This window comes from Lutra lutra, chromosome 16 (genome assembly GCF_902655055.1).
Source record: "Lutra lutra chromosome 16, mLutLut1.2, whole genome shotgun sequence".
NCBI lineage: Eukaryota > Metazoa > Chordata > Mammalia > Carnivora > Mustelidae > Lutra > Lutra lutra.
The window spans coordinates 57,810,614-57,832,363 of NC_062293.1; the positions used below are offsets into that span (position 1 = coordinate 57,810,614).

The 21,750-nt window shown below is 55.5% G+C and overlaps 1 protein-coding gene across 5 annotated transcripts in view; it reads right to left on the bottom strand.

Annotated features, from left to right (window-relative positions):
- Positions 1 to 21,388, bottom strand: part of NTN1 (netrin 1) — a 172,780-nt gene extending 151,392 nt beyond the window's left edge. The window contains exons 1-2 of one of the 5 annotated variants that reach the window (XM_047709075.1): positions 21,095 to 21,388; positions 5,237 to 6,318 (exon numbers count right to left, since the gene is read on the bottom strand). In XM_047709075.1, coding sequence (XP_047565031.1) covers positions 5,237 to 6,254 — 1,018 coding nt within the window. In that variant the 5' untranslated portion in view covers positions 6,255 to 6,318; positions 21,095 to 21,388. The other 4 variants (XM_047709074.1, XM_047709076.1, XM_047709072.1 and 1 more) reach the window with 4 other exon arrangements.
- Positions 21,389 to 21,750: the final 362 nt, after the last annotated feature.

The window sequence follows — 21,750 nt, forward strand, 5'->3', positions numbered from 1 at the left end:
ATACTTTTCCGAGGATCTCATTTTTCTACAGGAGGAGGAGGTCAGAGAGAAGTCTGGGCAGGGCCGAAGGCTTCTTGGCGAAGGCTGGAAACACACAGACCCACCCTGGGAGGTTTACCCTGATAGAACTCTTGTCTCTCTTCTCTCTGGGCAGAGTAGGGAGCAGATGCCTTGCCCACTGGATGCTGGGGAGAAGCCCAGCAGAGACCCTCACTCCAACTGCCGTGCGGCCAACTGAGATCACCAACGGCCCTGTGCGACCGCACGTGAATGTCACCCAGCACACGAGCAGCCAGGGTAGGCCCCTAAACTCGTCTCTTAACAACACTTCTCAGCCCACTTCCTCGATTTTCTTCTGTAAGTTTCAGAGAAGCCCGGGGGAAATGGAGCACTAGGGAAACAGAAAGGGCCTTATTATAGAGGATTTTCTGATTACAAGCAGTGTTTCCCCACCTTTGAGCAAGATCATGGGCCCCGAAATCAAGAGACTTGGCCATCATCACCCCTGGTGGATGCCAAGACCTGTAAGAAAGTATTTACACCCTTTCCACTTACATTACTAACTCCCAGCTCCCACTAGGCCTGATGGCTAAAATGAAGAATGATTTCTTTTTTTCTTTTTTAAGATTTTACTTATTTATTTCACAGAGAGAGCGCACGCACAAGCAAGGGAGCAGCAGAGGGAGAAGGAGGAGGGTCTCTGCTGAGCAGAGAGCCCGATGTGGGCCTCAATCCCAGGACCCTGGGATCACAACCTGAGCTGAAGGCAGACGCTTAACCGACTGAGCCACCCAGGTGCCCCTGAAGGATGATTTCTTACATACAACGTCATATTTATACATGTATGGACATAATTAATACACTGTAACATGACTGACACAACTAGGGAACCATCTCCAATTCTAGCAGAAGTAACAGGTTGTTCCAATTCTTTCCTATACGTGGATATGTAACTGCCACCCACCCACGGACCCACCCATCCACCATCCAAGCTCTGTGGAGTCTGCCCAAAGGATGCATTAAGACAAAGCATGAACACCCAGCTCCACCACCTCCTAACCACCCGGCTTCGGGAAAACCACTTTAATGCCTCTAGGTTATGGTTTTCTCATCTGTAAAGTAAGTGCAGTCATACTGCATATTAGCATGGTTGCGATGATTAAATGACTAATACAAGTGTTCGGCAAAAAAAAAAAAAAGCTCTCAAGACTTAACGACCATAATGATGATAATTATAATAATCACCAAGACTGTAAAAACATTCAACCAATCTACAGCTATGTGCCAGGCTCTCGACTAAGCAGCAAATAATTTTGGCCTTCTGATTTTGCAAGAGTCTTTAGTGGGGCGTTGGGTTTCTCACAGCAACACCTCCAACACAATCCCCCTTCTCCTGCTGGGGAGGAAGGTAGGCCAAAGCGCTGGAGAACCATTCGCAGCATGAGGACGCCCCCCCCAACCCCCAAAGCCATGTTTAAACAATTACCAGCATTATGTTGCAGGTATCCAAGACCATAGGAGGCCGGCCCAGCACGGCGGCGCTCATCTTGCAGAGACGTCTTTTGTGTGGGTTTTGGGTTTCAGCTGGGCAACGCAAAGCCACAGAGCGAGTCGCAGAACGAGTTTTCATAAGCTCACCCTGTCACAAACCAGGCAGGGGTTCATGCTGACATCCCCACAGTAAGATTAAACAGCATGCTTCGTCAGGCACTAAATACTAACACAGCTCCGACGTCAGGGGGACACTGATTAAAACTGATGTCAATAATTTATGAAACACAATATGGTCTTCAGATGCTCTTTTGGAAAAAAAAAAAAAACATGAAGAAGAAGGAGGAGGAGGAGAAGAAGAAGAAGAAGAAGGGGGAGTGGAGAAAGGGCCTAGCAACCCAGGTGGTTTAAAACGGTTCATGCATTTTCCCTTGAATGTACACACCCCCCCACCATGCTCGGATGCTCCTTTACGCAAAGAATATTAATGCACATGTGTGTGAGAGCATGGGAGCACTGCTGATACATATGGGCGGAAGAAAGTATTTAGTTATTCCGCTGAGAGCTGTCAAGGCTGTAACGTTATACACGGTCTTGTCTTTCATATTGTTTTGCGGGGTTTTTTTCTTCCAGAAGAAATCCAAAATTGAATTTAAAATAAAATCAGCCTTTACGAAAAGTTCCTATTTATCCCGTAGAGAACTCAACCTTGAAAAGGCACCAAAAAGAAAGCCTGACCAGAGAAAACCTATAGGCTGTATGCACTTCCTAGAGATCCGAAAGTACCTCGGCCCTGGTAGAACCGTGGAGTCAAATAATAGCCATGTCATTTTTAAATTTTTGGAGGTTTTTTTTGTTGCGGGGGGAGAGGGTGGGTATAACTGGAAGTAACCTAAGGAGGGATGCCATTTTAGTCTATTATAAATCACTGTGTCATTATTTTATAAAGGCAGAAACAAAATAACAGAGCAATAACGCTTCATTTTTTTTTTAATCAAGACTGATTTTTGGAATTAAGAAACATCCTTCTTGATTTTGTCTTCCATTGTAAATTATCTGGGTTGTTTGACTTGATATGTCAACAGTGTGAAATTCACAAGAGGGGATTATGCTGGGGGAAAAATATCTGATAGTGCGAAAGTTAGTGTGTGAAGGATTTATTAATGCTTTTTTTTTTTCTCTAGCACAGTGCCCTGTAGTGTCTCAGAACACCTGTCAAATACTAATTCATTCACATATCTCCACTACAGGGCCTTTTCATAAAAAGTTCGACCTTTAATTGTAAATCACTTCTAAATTGTCTTTGCTGGCTTTCTCTTTTGCGGAACGATGGAAAAATCACTGAGACTTCAATTACGACTTTATGGGAACTTCAACCTGGCGTTCCCGAGGCTGTAGCTACAAGATATCAGAACATCTATTCAAAAGGGAAACTATAAATAACTTTAACTTAGTCGAATTGGCTTTGCTTTTATGAGATGACTGAATAATTGGCAAGATTCAAAGATACTTTGACTACTGAGAATTAAAATAACTTCAGGAAAAACCAGAAAATATTGTTGGCCGATTATTTGTCATGCAGATGATGTACTTATTAGGCCTAATTAAGCTTTTTGAACAAAAAAAAAACACTTACTAATTACATTAGTTAATATGTTGATTGCTCAATTTGGCTGTAAAAAAAAAAAGCAGTCAATCCAATTTGTGCACACAGTTAATGCAGTGGTCAAAAGACAAAATCCTCAACTATAGGATTTATTTCGAGTGCATGACCATTGTTACGACAAATACGGGTTCCGTCTCCACATCCAAAGGGACGGGGAGAGATGGGGTGGGCCGTGATTGTGAACAATACCCAGGCTGAGAGGAATCCTCAGGCCAGCACAAAGTTAGCACAAGATTCCATTTTTCACCTCAAATGTATTCACTAGCGATCGTCCAATTAGACCCCGCTGTCGCTGTCGACAACCCGAAGATATCTTTCATATGCACAGGCGAGCTAAAACTGATAGCAAAGCCGTGGGAGGCCCTTCAAATGTCAATAAAGGGTTTTTATGCACAAAAGGCAGCAAAGAAAAGAGGGAGGGGGAAAGAGAAGGGATGGGAAAAACCAACATTTCTAAAGGAAAGGAGCAGATCAAAGCAATTTTATTCTCAAAGACCACGAAGTCAGGGTGTAACTACCAGCTCACCACGCAAACCTGCAAAGTCTCTTCACTTCAATCTGGCAACCCGTTCAGGCCCTTAAATGAGGGGGATGAACAAGTAGGTCTGCAAAAGCTGGGACCGGTGCAAATAGCCCCGTGCAGCCCCAGACGCCTGACTGGGCCTCAGTGCCCACCCGGATCTCCGAGACATGTTTTCCATTCGCTTGCTCAAAAGTCTGCATGCACAGTCATGAGGCACAAACTATTCGACAACAACATGACACAATTAATCAGAACCAGACCTCAAAACGTGTGTTTGTGGGGACCAGCACACTTAGCAATGCGCCTCGGTCGGGGGAAGAGATTGAAGAAAACCCTCGCGGGCTGCCTGGGGGTTGCAGGGGGGGAGGGTAGGGCGGGACCACTCTACGTTCACAAAAAATGCACACCGAACGGCGCATTTAGGGACTAAATACTTTTCATTAAAACAGAACGTGGGATTTGGAATTTTACATCTCAGGCTGGAATTCTTTAGCATTCCTTCTCCCCACCCCACCCCCAATTTTGTTTTTAGGTTTTTGTGTCTCCCCTCTCCCCACCCCAGGGGGGGGGGACTGATGCCTGAGATTTTCTACGGCAGCAAAGTTGTACAATTCAGAAATAGAACGGATCTCTCTCTCTCTCCACACCCCCCCCTCCTTTATTTAAGCCTCATTTCTGACCCAACAGTATTCACCAGTGCCGGTTTTGTCAGACTTCTTTCAGGACTTGAAACCCCATTAAAAAGCCAGAAGCTGGACCCTTGGTTAATTCAAAGCTCTTCCATTTCACCTAACCCTGACGCTAACAACACACACACACACAAATGTTGATACACTTTTTTGGAGCAGGACTCAATTATTTTAAAATAATGACTGAACTCTCCTTTGTAACCTGTAGATAGTAATTAATTTAAATCACATCACTCTTTTGCTAACACAAATACGCTGTTCAAAAGGGGAGGGATCCCCCACCCCCCGCCCCAAACCATGAAAAGCAAACAGAGCGTGCTGGACTGAGATACTGGTCGGGTGCTGAACCGGTCCCAAACTGCTTTGCCACCTCCCAAGGGATTTGTGGTTAGGAAGCTGGAACGTCCCGGGAACCCGACCGGGGTTCCCAACTGCGCGCCCAGCTGCAGCCCTGGGAAGGGGGTGGGGAGGTAGGGCGGGGAGGGTAAGGCGGAGGTGGATCCCAGGGTCCCGCCAAACTGAGGGTAAGGCAACGCATGTTTGCATTTGAGTCCGGAGTCCGGGAGACCAGTCAGCAAGTTTTGCAAAACCCTCTGCCCCGAAGCATCTTTCATGCTTCCCGGCTTCGCAGAGCGCACGAGGCCAAAGCCGAGCGTCAAGGCCAGCGCCATGCCAGCGGGTGAATCGGCTCTCAGCCCTCCCTGGTCCCGGACGTCCCGGACCGCGCCTCCCACGGTCCGCGCCGCATCCACGCGGCAGGCGGTCCTCGGGCGCGGCCGCCGCCGGCGCTCCCGGGTACCCGCGGCCGCGAGGCCCTCGCAACCGCCTCCACCCGCCGCCCGCGTCCCCGCGGCGCCCCCCACTCACCCACGCACTCGTTGGCCTCGCGGGCCGTGGCGCGCTGCCAGGGCCGGTCATAGTGGAACGGCTTGCAGCGGTCGCACTCCGGGCCGGCCGTGTTGTGCCTGCAGTCGCACACCAGGCTGTCGTCGCGGTCGCGCACGCAGCGGGCAGCGTGGCCGTTGCACTTGCAGCGGCCGCCCACCTGCAGGTCGGACACGGCGTAGAAGTAGGAGTCGCGCGCCAGCTCCGAGTCGTCCTCGTTCTCGTCACCGAACGTGTGCAGGCGGCTGAAGGCCACGCGGATGTCCGTGGCCGTGACCCAGTCCTGCAGCACCGGCGAGTTGTCGAAGTCGTGCGCCGAGGGCCGCCCGTCCAGCGTGCTGAAGGCGATGAGGCCGCCCGAGAGCGGGCGCATGTCGGTGTGCGAGTCGGTGCAGACGGCCTCCTGCTCGTTCTGCTTGGTGATGGGCGCGCGGTGCGGCCGGTTGTACATCTTGCGGCACTGGGTGGAGTAGAACTGGAAGGGCACCCACGTGCGCCCGTAGTCCATGGACTTGTAGATGGCCATGGACTCGGGCCGCGGCGAGCAGAACTGCAGGCTCACATAGGTCACCTCGAACTTCTTGCCGAGCGACAGCGTGAGCGTGACGTTGTGCGGGAACTGCAGGTAGTTCTCGGACTGCCAGCACGTCAGGTTGTGCGGGTTGTTGAGATCCGTGAGGAAGGCGGGCGGGTGCGCCTTCTTGGGGTCGGACGCGTTGCAGAGGTGGCAGGAGCGCAGCCGCTCCTCGCCGCGCTCGCTCACCACGCAGTAGCGCGCCGGGGGCCGGCCGCAGGTGCTGGACACGCGCACGTCCTTGCCGAAGGCGGCGTTGACAAAGTCGGGGATGCAGCGGCGCGGGTGGCCGTTCTCGTCCGAGCAGGGGTCGGGCTGCGCCGCCTGGCCGGAGAACATGCTGAGCCCGGGCCCGCCGCGCACCGCGCCCACCAGGCACGCCACCGCCGCCAGCGCCGCCAGCGCCTCCCACACTGCGCGCATCATGCTGCGTCCAGCTTGCCCCGGCCCCGCCGCGCCGAGGAGTCGGTCCGCCCGCCGCAGAAGGCGCCTGCGGAGAGAGGGGAGCTGCGCTCAGCCAGCCCGCCCCGCGCCCTCCACCCCCCGGCGGGCGGCGAGCGGGGAGCGCCGGCGGACGCCGGGCTTCCGCGGCACCTACCCCGCGGCCGCCCGCCCGCCTCGCCTCGCTCCCCACAGTCCCGGGGCACGGGGGCCGGCGGCGGGAGGGGGGGCAGTTGAGTCCCGGGAGGGCCACCACCACCCCCTCCCCGAGCCCGCACCGCCCGCGCCCGTTCTTCCCGGCCAGGCGGCGAGCCGGGGCCGCGGGCGAACGCTCGGCTTCCCCGGACACCGCCGCCTCCACGCCGCCCGAGGGGGGCATGCCCGCGCCCGCCTTGCCGGTCCGCGGCCAGCCCGCCTAGCGCCCCAAGCCCCAGCGCGGGACAGCGCGGAGGGTGGGGGGCCCGCACCGCCCCGCGCCCCTTTCTCCCGCAGCCCGGGGTCCCCCCCCCAACCACCACCACCGCCCGGGCCGGCCCAGAGCGCGTCCCCGCCGCGGAGTCCGCGCTCGGGACTTTACCTCTGGCTAGGGCAAAAGAGAAAGAAAAGTTTGCCCGGCCCGGGCCGGGAGCCCGCGCGCCGGACGCCGGAGAGCCTCTCGCTCGCGGCCAGCAGGCGCGTCCCGCCTCAGCGCGGGCTTGCCAGCTCCATGCCCGGCGCGGCCGCCGCTGCCCCAGCCCCGGCCCCGGCCGCCGCCTCGCTCGCCGGAGTGACTACGCGGCCGCCCGGCTCCCGCCGCTCCCGCCGCGGTCGGAGTGCCGCCCAGCCCGCGCCCGGGGCGCACACACACTCACGCTGGCTGGCGCGCACTCACACACACGCACGCACGCCCCCGAAGGCTCCGCCGCCGCCGCCGCCGCTCGCGCCGGGAGTGGGGGGCGGAGGGGAGCGCGGGGGCGGGGGGCGGGGCCGCCGGGCGGGGCGCCGGCCAATAACGTCGGCGAGCAGCCGCCCGCTCGCGAGCGAAGTTTTAACCCCGGGAAAGAAGAAAAGTTAAAGGGAAGCGGCCCGGGGCGCAGAGCGAGCGGGCGCGCGAGCGGCTGGGAACCAGGGAGCCCGAGGAAGGGCGGCAGAGACAAAGAGAAAGCGAGCAGAGCGCCCGGGGAAACCCCGGAGAGGGGGCTGGGCCCGGCGAGCACCCCACGGAGGCGGGGTGGCCGGCCGGGGACTGTCAGCCTGGTCCCGGCCCCGAGCCGCCCGGGCAGCCCCGCAGGTTTCCGCCGGCCCCACGCCCCGGGGGAGCGCGCGGGCGGGGCGGGGGAGGGGAAGACGTGCTCTCTGCTGGTCGAGGCCGAACACATCTGTGTTTGTTTTCTTTGCTGCGCCGAGGTCGGGCCTTCCTCCAGCCGGGCCTGATGGCCCCGGTGGCACCGCGCGCAGGGCCGTGCCCCCGTGGGCAGACAGCTGAGAATCCGGAGGAAGAGGGGTAAGGGGTGGGGAGGTAACCTCTGCCCGCTCACCCCTTCTTCCTGAAGCCCACTGGGGCGGGCGAGAAGGGGCTGCTACCCTGCCCGCCCCCCCCCCACACACACACCGGTTGTCACCCTGCGGTGGGCCTGTGTACCAGGAAGGCGACTCCCTGCATCCCAGGGATGCTGTGGTGGACTGGAGCCCAGGCCCATGCCCCCTTCCAGACGCGTCTTCTGGCCTCAGGCCGGGGGCAGCTCAGCCCTCCCCAGGTCCCCTGAGGCAGGCTTGTATGTTCAAGGGTGCTCGGCCCCGCACTAGCTCACGCGAGCCTCACTACAGCTTTGCAAAGTAGATATTAACTCCATTTCGCAGATGAGGAAACTGAGGACAAGAAGCTTGCCCAACATCTCCCAGCTAGTAAACATGGGTCAAATCCGGGAATAGAAACCAGGGAGGGCTCCTTCCTCTCTTCCTTGTCAAGTGGATAGCAATCCCACCCAATTACAGGCTCCCCAGCCATCCTGGGGACCACCCAAGCTTTCCTTCTTGCCTCACTCTCTGCCACCTTAACAAAAGGACAGAGGACAGTGACAGCATCCTTCGACTATCCTGCAGAGCCGCCAAAGCGCTTTGGGGGAAGAATACACACGGCTGGGAGTTTGAAACTCAATCCCTGTTGGTTTGTTACTTTTAGATGAGTGATCGAGTCATAAATCCAGACTGAAAGCCCAGGGTTCTGGTTCTGGCCCAAGAGCTGACTATTAGCTCCATCAACTGTCTCCTTTTGTCTTACTGGCATTCTCCTAAACTGTGAGAATCCAAGAAGGGGCCTCAGGGCTCCTTTGGCCCAGCTCAGTCTCCTTGGAAAACAGCCTTCCCCAGCCTCCCTGAGAGACGGCCACCCAAGCCAGCTTGGGTGTGCACCACAGCCCAAGGAAATAAACGCATTCCCTTGCATGATAGACAGCCCGAATTCATCCCCTGCCCTCGGGAAAGGTTTTAGCTTTGCCTTCTCTGTGCCATTTACCACTCCCTACACTGTTTATTTCTGCCGTGTGGCAGAGAGGATTCTCGGTGGCTTACGAGGCTACTTAGAACCTGGCAAAATAGCATAAATTAGACAGTGAGGTGAGAGGAGACGGAGGAAAAGTTTAACTCTTGTGGGCTGGGCGATCGGAAGACCAGGTGGAAAGCCCAGAGTGTGTGGCCTTGGCACAGTTTCGAATCTCTCTGTGCTTTGCTTTCCTCATTTGTAAAAAGGGGACAGTAATATCTATCTCATTGGGTTATGAGCACCACATGAGTCAGCATATACGAAGACTGTGGCTTATAATATGTGGACACACAAAATGAATTACATAATGTACACAAAGAAGGTATATATGTAAATGCTCATAAGACCAGGCACACAAAAAGTGGATACAGCCGTGTTCATTGTGACTATTAGGTTGCCAGATCTTTATAGATATTTAAAATAATTCAGGGGGTGCCTGGGTGGTTCACTTGGTTAAGTGTCTGCCTTTGGCTCAGGTCATGATCTCAGGGTCCTGGGATCAAGCTTCTCCCCCTCCCCCTTCCTCCCAGGCCAGCTCTCTGCTCAGCAGGGAGTCTGCTTCTCCCTCTCACTCTCCCTCTGAGCTCTCTCTCACTCTCATTCAAATAGATAAATAAAACGGTTTTTAATTTTTTTAAAATAATAAAATAATCCAAAGAAGACCATTTAATTACACGCAAAGACATTCACGACATATTATAAAAGAGGGGAAGCAAATTACAAAACATGATGCCCCCTCAAAAAAAAACCACTATGCACAGTATAAGCTCATTTTTTTTTTTTTTTGAAGTATGCATAAAACATGACAACGATAGTGAGAGTACAGGTGTTTTTTTACTGCTTTTTGCTGGGACGTTCTCAGTTTTGTATGGTAGAGAAAGGAGAGGGAAGAGAAGAAAGAAAAACCAGGAGGACGGGAAATGGGAATAAAATGGTCCCTAGAATGCCTATTCACCTCCTATGGGTAGGTCAAATTCGTTCCTCAGCTTTCCTGCGGCCCAAATGAAAAGGAAACCACGTCAGTTATGCGATTCCCAGTGTCCATGAGATGGAAACAGACAGACCGATTACTCAAGAGAATTACAACTATTCTCGGTACTAAGATAAGACAGGAAATTTCTCCTGGGGTGGGGGTGGGGGGCAGCCATAAAGGGAACACAGTATTAAGTACTGAGCCTATATCCCCCAAGAACATTCCCATGGCAATGACAGCAGCGAGCTCTGTGGGACAGGTTCTGCGTGACAACCCATGCTAGAAGCAGGTGGCATCACACCAAAACACAAGTCAGGGAAAGCCAGTCTGGCCAGGACAGGTCGGAAAGAGGCAAGTCAGGGTGTCCAGCTCACTGCCCACCCCAGTTGGGTCTGTTTTGGGGGTTCTACTGGGCTGGCTTTCAGGGCACACTCCAAGCCTTCCTCCTGCTGTGTCATTTCTGTCTGCAGATAATTTTTTTTTTAAATGTTTTATTTCTTAAGGAACCTCTACACCCAACATGGGGCTCGAACTCACAACCCCAAGATATCATGGAGGTTCGGAATATTCTGACATGGTAGAACGCATCTACCTCCATTCAAAACCCACCTCCCTGCCGCTAATACAGTTCAGGCAATTCTACCTCCACATGGTAGAGACCCAGACCAAGACCAGCCTCTTGCAAGTTTTGCAATCAACCCTCTATCATCTTTTATCGGTTTTATCGGTTAGGCAAAAATGTTTCCAGTTCTTTCTATGAGTTTTCACAGGACAGTCTTCTGGCCACTGGGCAGCCTCTCCCAACACCCTTTTGTTTGTCAGTGTCCCTTCCTAAAGCATACTGCCCTCTGAGGGGACAAATGAAAAAAACAGATGTCCAAGTGTTGTGAGAGCTTCTCAAAGCAGGGGTTATAAATACCCAAAAAGGCATGTCAGGCACAAGCAGGAGTTCAAAACACAACAGTGCCGCTCTTGGATGAGAAAGCGAATTCCCAGGTGTTTCTTCAAGCAATGCATCGGGCGGAGGAGGGGCACCATTCTTGGCACCCAGCCTTACCCGGGAAGCCTGAGCATCACTCTAGGAAGAGGAGAATGTGGTCCTTTCAAGAAAATCTAGAAGGAGCCAGAGGAGGAGCGGGAGAGGAGGAGCGGGAGGAAAGCCAGAAGACTCGGGGGCCCTAGAAACCAATGGGGAAGTTTTAAGGAAGGCTGGGTGGTGAGCGGTGTCGCTGCCTTCAAGGTCAAGATAAGATCTGAAACAAGTCCTTTGGATTTGAACAACAAGGAAGTCACCAGCGACCTTGGCCAGCAATGACAGAGGAGGGGTGGAGACAGACGCCAGACTTCCATAGGTCCTGAAAGTGGGAGAGCAAGCGTAGACGGCACTCCCAAAGTGCGGAAACAAGGGGTAAGAAAGAGATGGGGTGACTGGAAGGAATGGAAGGAGAGAGGTTGGAGACTGACAGAACTGGCCTTGTAGAATTGGCGGTCACGTGCCAAAGAGCCTCTTGTCTCAGCGGAACAGGAAGTGGCAGCATCTTCTGACAGCGGGGGGAGCAGGTGGGAGCATTGGAGGTTCAAGGACAAGGGAAAGCTTGATTGGGGTCATATGAACGAGAGGCTGATGCTTGCTGGCCAGAACTCAAACTCCTGCTGAGGTTCCATCTATGGGAAAGCAAGCCCCAACCGTCAACGTCACAGCCCCCCCCCACCACCCCAGCAGTGCTCAGCAGCCCCCGTGTAGACCTAGAGAAAGCAGGACCACTGCATTAATCCAGAGTTGCAGCTTTCTTCCGGGAGGAAGGACAGAAGGGGAAGAGGGCGGCTGCTGGGATGGACCATGGAAGCCAAGCTAAAGAGAGAAGACGTGAAGACAGGACATGGAGAGAATGGGAAACTGAGCCCAGGGTTTCTAGAACTGTGCGGTCCAGTCCAGTAGCTGGTCACCACCTGTAACTATTTCAATGTGGGCTTGAATGAATTAAAATGAAGTAAAATGAAGGGTTCCTCTGTGAACCCTCCTTTGGACGGAGGCGATAAAGAACATTTCAATTATCCCAGAAAGTTCTATTGGACAGAGCAGCTGGTCTAGAAGCTTCAGGAAGACAGGTGTGGTGAGTAGTGGAGGAGATCGTGGTCTCAAACTGGAGTCCACAGGGAAGATTCCAGAAGGGCAACACCTTGGGTGATGACGAGGACTGCTGAGAGCAAGAGGGGGCTCCCTGCTGGGAGGCAGAGGTGAAGGGGACCAGGTGTAAGGAGGTCCAGGTGCCTGAAGGGCTGACCCCTGGGTCTTAAAGGCACACAGGACCAGCCTCAAGACTTGGGGTGGTGTCCTCAAAGGAGAGTGACCATGATTGTGGGGTGTGGGGTGTGGGGTGGGGATTCAGAAGAGGAGATGGGAAGGCCCTAAAGGAGGAGGGTATTGTTTCTTTGATGAAGACAGAAGGAGTTTTGGGGGTTGAGGAGGACAGCCCCTGCCCTTCCCCGGTCCTGGCCATCGGGGAGTGTGGTGTGGAGAGCAGTCCCACGGAAGAGGCCTGTGGTGTGAGTGAAAGTGGGCTGGAATGGGGCACGAGTGGGAAGGCAGGTCAGGGGAGCACTCCAGGAACAGCGGGAGGATGCCAGGGAGGGCAAGGCCCAGCGATGGGGGGCAAAGGACGTCACAGGCTAATGGTTTGGGAGGAAGAGCTCGGAAGAAATGAGATAACCCAGAGCCTTCATCGTGGGCATGCTCGAGGGTCCTACTTTCTAAATCAAACATTTATTTAATGCTTACTGTGTGCCAAGCTGTCTTCCAAGCATTCCACCGATCGCTAGTTCAGAATATTCGTAACATCTGACAGGACAGGCCTAGATCGTCTCCTCTTTGAGGAGGAGGAAACGGAGTTCTAGGGAAGTAGATGCAGAGACCAGGGACTTGAACTAACAAGATGCAGTACCAGGGTCGGGAGCTCTCGGTCACGGCTCACCGGCGGGATGGACTTGGCTGGCGCTCAGCTTTCAGCACCCATGGGCCTCTACCATGGCTGGACTGAGGAAAGTGTTTCAAGATGCTACCAGCAGGACGAGTGGAGACCTGTCCCCTTACGAGAGCAGACATTAAACCAGTGGGTCCCCAGGACTCCCGACAGAGGCTGGCCACTGCAGCGGCAGAGGAACGGAAGATTCTGGAGTCTGATGCAGGCATCTGGCCTCCCCCCACAAGGGTCAGGGTGGCCTGCTTTGGATAGTATTTCTCTGGGAAACAGGAAGAATGGGACGCAGACAAACGGTGATTCCAAGTCCCCTCGAGCTGACCTCGTGTGACCTTGAGCGAGGCACTCTGCCCATCTCATGGTGAAACAGGGGTCATCACATTTACGGTAAAGGTGTGTGAGACTGATTTAAAAGATGGGTGGGAGAGGAAAAAAGCTGGCCCCATGAATGATTGTTTAGGGGTTTTTTTGTGGTTTTTTTTTGCACTTTGGGTTTTTTATTCTCAAAATCCCCAGATCTGGTTCCCAGATCAACGAGGAGCATCCCCTCGGTTCTAGGATTCAAGGGCCCAGCTCACCCGACAGGACTCACGGGGGATTGCTCAAGGTGATTCCATTCCCTTGGCAGGATTTCGGGAGCTGGGACTGTGTGGGGAAAGGTTTTGGAGCATGGAAGAGGCTTGAATAGTGTGGAGGGTTTCTGGAGGTTTACCAACCCTCAGAGCTGTGGACGGCCCTCATCTCCAGTTTAGGCCTCCCCAGTTGCTGGCTTCTCCGCCGGCCGAGGATTCAGACTTGGGCACAGAAGCCCATAGAAACCCCAAATCCACCAAATCCTTTAATCTACCAGAGCTCTTTGAAGGGGTGAAAAATGCCTGTGGATAGGGGGAACCAGCCCCATGTAATTTATTTTCATTTCCAAAAACCTTTTGACAAGGTCCCACCCTGAAAACTATTAAAGAAAATGCTTCACCATGCGGGGAAGCATTGTCAGGAGGGAAGGAAACAAAGAGTTCACAGAAAGGGATGGTCCTCTGGGTGGAGAAAGTTGGTGGGGGGGGCTCTGAGCCCAGAGTTGGAGCTCTGAATCAGGGCATCCTCGCAGGGAAACCTCAAAGTACAGAGATGATCTCAAGAGACAGTATACATGGGCAGGGGGACACAGACAGGGTTAGCATACGGTGACGGATTTAGGGGAGAAATAGCCTGGAAAACTATTATAGGGCTAAAGGTTTTCAGTTGCATTTGAAATGTTATCTTAGGGCCCGGATATGGGCTGTTTCCTGAACATTGTTTCTCCAAAGAGGTGCTGTTCACATTTTGGGCAAGAAAATTCTTCACTGGGCAGAACAGTCCAGTCCTCTGCCACGAGAGGCATTAACATCCTTGACCCCTGTCTGTTAAACACCAGTAGGGTCCCCCCCGACCCCCGGTCCTTGCATTTATACATCCCCATAGAAAAGCCTCCTGGTCCCCCACCCCATTCTGATCTACCTGAATTTTAGCCTAATGTGCCACTAAGCACCTCCCCGCCAAATGCGCATAAAGAAAAAAATCTAAATAAATTCTCAGAAAGAGAATTGGAAATGAAACAGGAGGCATTTGTGTTTAGGATTTTTCTGGAAAGGTCTAGTCATCGTTATGTCCAAATGCTTGTGGAGGTGGAGATGGCCTGGGCAAGAGTAACTTGATGGTGTGTAAGTGCTGGGAACATAAAATAGGGGACGGGATGGGGAGTTCCAGGAGGGAAGGTGCATCTCACCCAAGGCACCAGGGTGAAACGGGGGTTACCTCTCTAAGAAGGATCTAGCAGAGCAGAGTTAAGTGAGGAAGGGAGCCGTGGGGATATGGAGGTTGGGGAAGGGGAAGAACCGTGCTTCTAGGCACTGAAGACAGCAAGTGCAAAGGTCCTGAGGCACAGTTTGACTTGCCAAGGAACAGGAAGGAGTCCAGCTTGGTGGGGGCTTGAGGAGTGAGATGGAGACTCACAGAAGATGAGGTCAGAGAGGTGAGCACAGGCCAAGGGACACAGACTTTGATAAGGAATCTGAACACTTTGGGATCCATCGTGGGTACCCGTAGCTCTTAACACCACATTGTTGCCCTGACCAATCCATGAGCTTCTCGAGGGAGGAATCAGGTCTTCTCCCTCTGACTCCCCAGTGTCTCACACCCTGCCAGGCATAGAATAGGAATGCACTACAAATTCACAATTAAGTAATTAAAAACCGCAGAATTACGGACAACCAGTGATGGTGACCAGCTGCGGCAGGCAGGAAAATGCCCCCGCCCCCAAGGAGAAAATTCACGTCATCCTCTCTGGAACCTGTGAATGTGGTCTTATGGGGCAAGACATGATCTTTGCTGACGTGATTCTGTTGGAGACCATGAGATGGGAGGATCACTGTGGGTTATCTGGGCGCATCTGAAATACCGCGTCAAGTGTCCTTCTAAGAGAGAGGCAGAGGGAGCACTGACAAGATGAAAGAGAAGGCCATGTGAAGACATGGACACAAGACAAGAAGGCCAGCGGCCACCAGCGGCCACAAGCAGCCCCTAGAAGCTGAAATACACAAGGGACCAGTGCTCCACTGGAGCCTCTGTGGGAAGCAAGGCTCTTGATTTCAATCCAGAGATGCTGCTTTCCAACTTCTGGCAAATTCTTGAGCTGCCTGAATTCAAAGGGTCCCCTTCACATCCTAAAAGGTGGCCTTAGGGGTGGGAGAAAGGAGCAGAGCAAGGGACGACTAACCCTCTGGTCCTGAAACGTTCCTGAAGCTTTCTTCTCGGGAGCAGGGACCACATCTGGCTCTTCATTCCCTCCCACAATACTGGGCGGAGAATTTTCAGCATCCGCTTGCCAAGGGCTTGCTGTGTGTATGGAGGTTCTGTAGACCCTCTTTTCCGGAAGCCGGGATTTCAGGAACTCCTTTGTGATTCAGTCCAGAAAGAAGGCAACGGTCTCCTGAGCATTTGAGAGAAGCGGAGCCACACTCTCAGGGTTCTCCAGTCCACAGGGAAGCCAGAAGGTCTTTATTTCAAAATGTTTGTCGGCGGAGGTCAGGCATCTTCTGTTGTTTTGGAACCACAGATCAGGATGCTTGGAAGAATGGGAGATCCCGGGACGCTGTAACTCTATGAAGTCACAGCTGATGGTGGCATCTATCCCAGCCACCACTGAGGGATGCGGGACAGGTCCCACCCAAGTTCCCGAGGGCGCTGGGGTGCTGGAGAAGAGGAGGAAGAGCCTTCCAGAATGTCCATTTATCGCTCTCCCACTTACAGGTGAAGAAGCAGACCCCGGGAGGCTGAGCAAATTGCCCCAGAGCTAATGTTCCTCAAGATGGCTGTGAGCCAGCCACAGAGATGGCAGGTCTCCCGATTATCCGCCCTTGGGGGAAAACCTGCTATATTGGAGCTGGCTAACTTAGGTGAAAAAAAAAAATCATGACTTTGCCAGAAAAAATGGTTTTTGTGGCAACTGACTATATAGAAAGTTTCTCTGCCTAAAGGAGGAAGCTTCTGTTAATTGCAAAAACCAACTATGCATAAGAGCTTATTTCTAACCCCCCCCAATATTAGTCAAATGAGGTGTGCCTGGTCCACGTATCACACAGGGAGAAGGTTAAGGGGACTTCATTCCAAGAGGGGGCACAGGATGGAAACAGACGCAGACCAGTATTGATTGACATTGGGTAAGTGTGCCGATTATCCAACTGTAACAAGGTATATAGGGTGGGGGGGAGGGAGGCGACTTCTCTGTCACCGATGCTCCCATCAGGCGAGGAGTAGCCACCATGCTAGCCCCCCGAATGATGCCAGAAAGTAGACAGAAGGCTGCATGGATGTGACCTACCCTGCAGAGCAGCCTCCTAGCCTCTGGCTGAGCACTTGGTCTCTGGGGTCTCTTGGAACCAGCTTCCCAGCCCTGCTTTCAGAGAGCTCCTTGAGTGCTCAGCAAGACAGTGCTCCCATCATGCCCATCCCCCCCCACCACCACACCTCCGTGACAGTGGGCGCTATGGTGCGTCCCTCCCAAATTTACACGCGGAAGCTCTAATACACAATGTGATAGCATCAGAGGTGGGGCCCTGAGTGTGGAGCCCTCATGATGACATTAGTGCCCTTAGGAGAGACCTGATGGCCCTCCCGATGGGGTGAGGACACAGCAAGGCGGCATTCATCTACAGACCAGGAAGAGAGCCCTCGCCAGGAGCCAAACTGGTGGGCACCTTGGTCTTGGACCTCCCAGCCTCCCGACTGGGAGAAGTAAATGTCTATAGCTCAAGCCAGCCAGCCGGTGGTGTTCCGGGTACAGCACCGGGCAAGTCACTTCACCTCTCTGAGCAGCAATCCGCTCTCCTGGAAAATGTGGACAGTGACATTCTGTCTCCTTCCTGCCTCCCACCGTCCCTCCCTCCCTCCATCTCTTCTGTGGATATCAGGAGTCCTGAGCCAACAGGCAGAGGCAAGAGACTCCGAGGTGTCCACAGCCCTGAACAGATTTATGTTTCATAAAGAAGAAAGTACAGTACCCACAGGGTCACCCCACTCACTGCCCTGGGCCACCAGAGATCAGGTAGGGGACAGTGACACCAGCACTGCAGAAGACTGGGCTTTGGGGTAATAACACTTTCCGAATTACTAATAAGTCAGTGAGTAGGACTTAGGGAAGACAGACAGGGGGACAGTAAGGCAGCCCCAGCCCCACGACCTTGTGCCCGATGCCTAACATGGTTTGGCACGTGGTGGGCGCTCGAGAAATGTCTGCTGAATGGAACAGAGAGGGGGCCCAGCCGAGCCAGCGCATAGAACATGTAAGGATCAGGGACTTGCTGATGTCCAGACGCATGCCTGGGCTAGAGACTGGAGGGTCTAATTCGGGTCTGCATCCCTGAACATTTGTTTCCCATGAATTCTTTACCCGAGCAAGGAAGACCCCTGACGTAGGTCATGCTGGCCTCACTCTAGAACTCCAACGATCCTTGGCAGCATCAAAATTTCATAATCTGTGACCACCCCCCCTACCCCCCACATATATCAGCCTGTTTCAGCAGGAGCCCAGGACCCTTCCTGGGCTGGGTGCCCTCACCCTGGGTCCAAGGGACTCAGAAGAGACAGCTGCCTCCTGCCTGGGCCCCCCCTCAGCTAAGATCTGATTTTCTCATCATCTGGATAGTCTCAGCAACTCGCAGCAAAGGGATGAACCAGGCTGACCTTTCTGGAGGTTTGTTTAAAGCAGAACAATGTTTGTCTTGTCCAAACACTATGAATTACTCCAGAGAATCCTGCCCAGTTTTACAATCCACAGCTACAAATGGCTTATATAAATAGGGACTCGTCCCCTCCACTCCCCCCACTGCCCCATTTTTAACAGCTTCTCCTCTCCTCCCCCCCCACCACTGCCACCTTCTTCCACGCCTTCCCCCTATCCCCCCAGTCCCACCCCCCTGCCCCATCATACCTTCTCTCCTCTGAGCCCCAGCCTGGTGAAGGGCCAGGTGTCAGTGCTCGGGGCCACAACTCACCCCTGGGTTATTGCTGGCATGGGTTCCCTATGGCGGGTGGGCTGCTCTGTCCCTGGTGTGGGTAGAGGTTTGCCTTGCTAAGTGGGGGGCGGGGGGCCTCTGGGCACATTTGTACTGTGGGGGGGGGGGCCCTGCGGTGCACAGAGCTAGGTCCAGCTGTGAAAGTGTGTTGGTAAGAAAAGTCCCCTCGGTTTGGAGGGCGGTCAACGTCCAACCCATGCCGACCGTCCTCATCTGGTGGGATGTTCAGCTCCCCCACAGCTTTTTCCTTCTCAGGCTGCACATTCGGGGGGGGGGGGGGGCGCCCAGGTATCTCCTAGCAGTAGACCCACCCCCTCCACTTCAGGCTCCTGGGGTAGGAGACAGTAAATGCTGATCAAATATAAAGCACAGAAAACCATCCTGGGAAGCAGGGTCAACTGGGGACAGAGCCCAGTTTCCTAAACTATCTCCCTAAATACATTCCCTACACCACTTGTGCCCAAATGCTTTGGGGAGCTTGTTTAAAATCAGATTTCTAGGCCCCTCCCCAGGCCGAGGGAAGCTCTCTCCGGGGTTAGGGCCCGGGTCGATGCCAGAGTCTGAGAAATCCCCTCTAGCTCAAGTCCTCTTACTCAACAAACCGGGTGACCCCAGCAAGCCACTCCAGACTCACCACCCCCATCTGCACAGCGGCCCCAGACTCTCTGAAAGGATGCTTCCCGCTCTTAGATGGTGTGGTTTTAGGGACAGCTGGGTACTCGAGCCCAAAAGCAGCAAGGGTGGGTGGAAGCAGCCCAAGAAAAATTTTGGAGAGTCCTTGAAGCCCCCAGGAGAGGTGCTGGTGAATATCTGGACAGATGCCAGGGGAGTGTGAGGCCAGATTGGTGGCTGGGGGTGGGGGTGGTGTGTGGGTTCCTTCTACTAAGGAGCATTGGGAGCCAAATGCGATTTCATCTTTGCTTTGCAGACAGGGAAACTGAGTCCCAAAAGAGAGGAGGGACTTCCACCCAGAAGCTGGTGAAGAGGCACGTGATGCCCTCCCCTATGCATTCTGGGACGCCCTTTCGGCAATCTCAGAAAGACCCCTTCTCCCCCGCTGCTTCCCTTGTCACTCTAGCCTCTCAGCCCAGCTGATGTTGGCTTTCAGGGCCACAGCGCCTTCTGGTTCCATATCTTCCTTCGATGGGAAGGTCCCACTGGGGGTCCAGAAGGGTCCAGAGCCAGATCTGCCCCTCAAGGAGGACGCACCGGTGAGCCCCAACAGCAGGAAAATCAAGTGCCCAGAGCTTCACCCTGGAGAAAGCCAAGCCAGCCCTGCCCACCCGGAGATCCCACAGCAGGGAGGGGGGCGATGTCGGTCCGCAGTCCCGCCGGGTCGGGGCTGCGGCCGCAGCGCACGCACGATCCCGCTTGGCCGGAGGGCGCAGGGCGCTGCCAGCGAAAGGCCCTGGCTTTCAGAGCCCGAAAACCGCTTGTGCCCCACACTGGCGGCGACCTCGGGAGGTCAGAGGATCAAGCCTCTGGAACTCGCTGACGGACCGATAGGCAGCCCGTAGGGTCCGGGCAGTAGTGGTCAGCCGGAGGCCGCGGAGGGCACGGGGTCCCCTCTCCAGGCCCCCGGGAGACGGAGCCGACACCCCCGCGAACCCAGAGCCAAACACCTCCTGGTGAGGGTCGGGATTCCAGGAGAGCGGGCCCTGCTTCTACGATCTGCTCTGCTTGTGCGCTGGAATCCATTGATAATTCGGGAGATCCAGAAGCTTGCTGCGTGACCTCGGGCGCGCTGCGGACGGCTCGGGGCGCCGGCCCTCCTCTTTTGCGAACGGCGGGGCTGGGGACCGATGCTCCCCAAGCCCCAGCTCCAACGTCCGCGCCTTGAATTGGCGGCGTCTCCTTCTGGGTTAGCATTTGATTTTCTAATTAAGCTCTTTGTCCCCTGCGGCCTTAACCCGAGCCCCCCGCTTCCCCGTCTCCCTCGACCCCCGCCTGGGTCTCGCCCTCGCCCGACTTTCCCGTCGAAGGGCCTCGAGTGAGGGATTCCGGGAGCCGAGGCCGAGGCCGGCGGGTCCGCGGCGCGGGCCGGGGCTAGATGGAAATGGCCAGAGAAGCCGGCGGGCGCGGCGGCGATTTATTCTGGGAGTGACAGACAGCCCCTTTGAGCGCTCAGCGAATGGCATTTTCTGTCTGTGAAAGCCTTTCTTCCCACCTCTGTTCAGATTAGCCCGGGGGATGAATGCGCCCATTATCCAGCCCGCTGACCATTCTGAAACGCCAAATTAATTACTAAGCACTGAATCAGGCGCCGGGGCCGGGGCACCGGGAGGTGTGAAAATAGCGAGCGGCTGGAGCTGGGGCAGAGGCGAGGGGCGCAGCGCCGAGAGGCCGGGCGGGGTGGCCCGGGGCGCGGGCGCGGCGGGGCCCGGGGAGGGCTTGGCCGGCGGCCCAGCGCGACCTGCCGGCGCGACCCGGAGCGACCGCGGGGCGAGCGGGCTGCGGGGGCCCGGCGGGCGGGAAGGCGCGGGGCGGGGGTCGCGGCTCCGGCCGGCCCGGGGCTCGCCAGGACCGCGGGCGGAGCGCGCCAAGTGCTGTGGGCGCCGGGCGGAGGGCTCGGCGGTGCGCCGCGCGCGGGTGAGGGTCCGGGAGGCGGCGCCGGGCCCCGCCGCCCCCCGCGCGGTCCCCGCCCCGGCGCTGCGCCGCTCCGGCTGCCCTCCGAGGCCTTCCCCAAACTTGGGCGCCGCCCTCCGACCACGGCCGGGCGGGAGCTCCCCGAGCGCTGGACAGCCCCACGTCGCCCTCCCCCTCCTCCCCCGGGCCCCGACTCCCGCGGGCCGGACGGCACTTACCTCCCGAGGCGACGGGCGGGAGAGTGAGGCGAGCTCTCGGCGGCTCCTGCTGGAGTGCGAGGGGCGCGGAGGAGCGCGCGCCTTTAAGACTCTTCCCCGAGACTCCGCCAGGTGGTGTCAGGCCGGCCGGGCCCGGGCGGCTCCTCACCCCCGCGGCCACCCTGCTCCCGGCCCGCCCCGGGCCGAGCCCCAGCCGCGCGCTCCCACTCCGCGCCCCGCGGCGCCGGCTCCGGCCGCGCTGAGCCGGTAGCACGGGAGGGCAGGATGGGGACGGCTGGGGACCCCCGGATGCCCAAGAGGAAGCCTCTCATCCTACCCACTCTAGCTCAGGATGGCCCGGGGCTTGGAGGAATCTATTTTTGGACCGGGTGCTGGGGTGGCGCCGGGGGAGAACAGGGTTGGAAAGTCTTGTCCAAGGACGCGCGATTACGTCCCCGCTGTCATCACCTCGGGACGCGCCTTGGTCCGTGCTAAACTGGTCCTGTCGCCCTTGATCCAAGATGGCGAGCTGACACGCCTCCCCCAATCACCGCGGACAAGACCGAAGCGATAAAACAGAGGGAGAGCTGTCGCCACTTAAAACTAGGGGGAAGTGTCATTCACACTCCTGCAACAGAAAAGTTTAAGAGGACCCGAGGGAAGGTTGAAGGAACTCC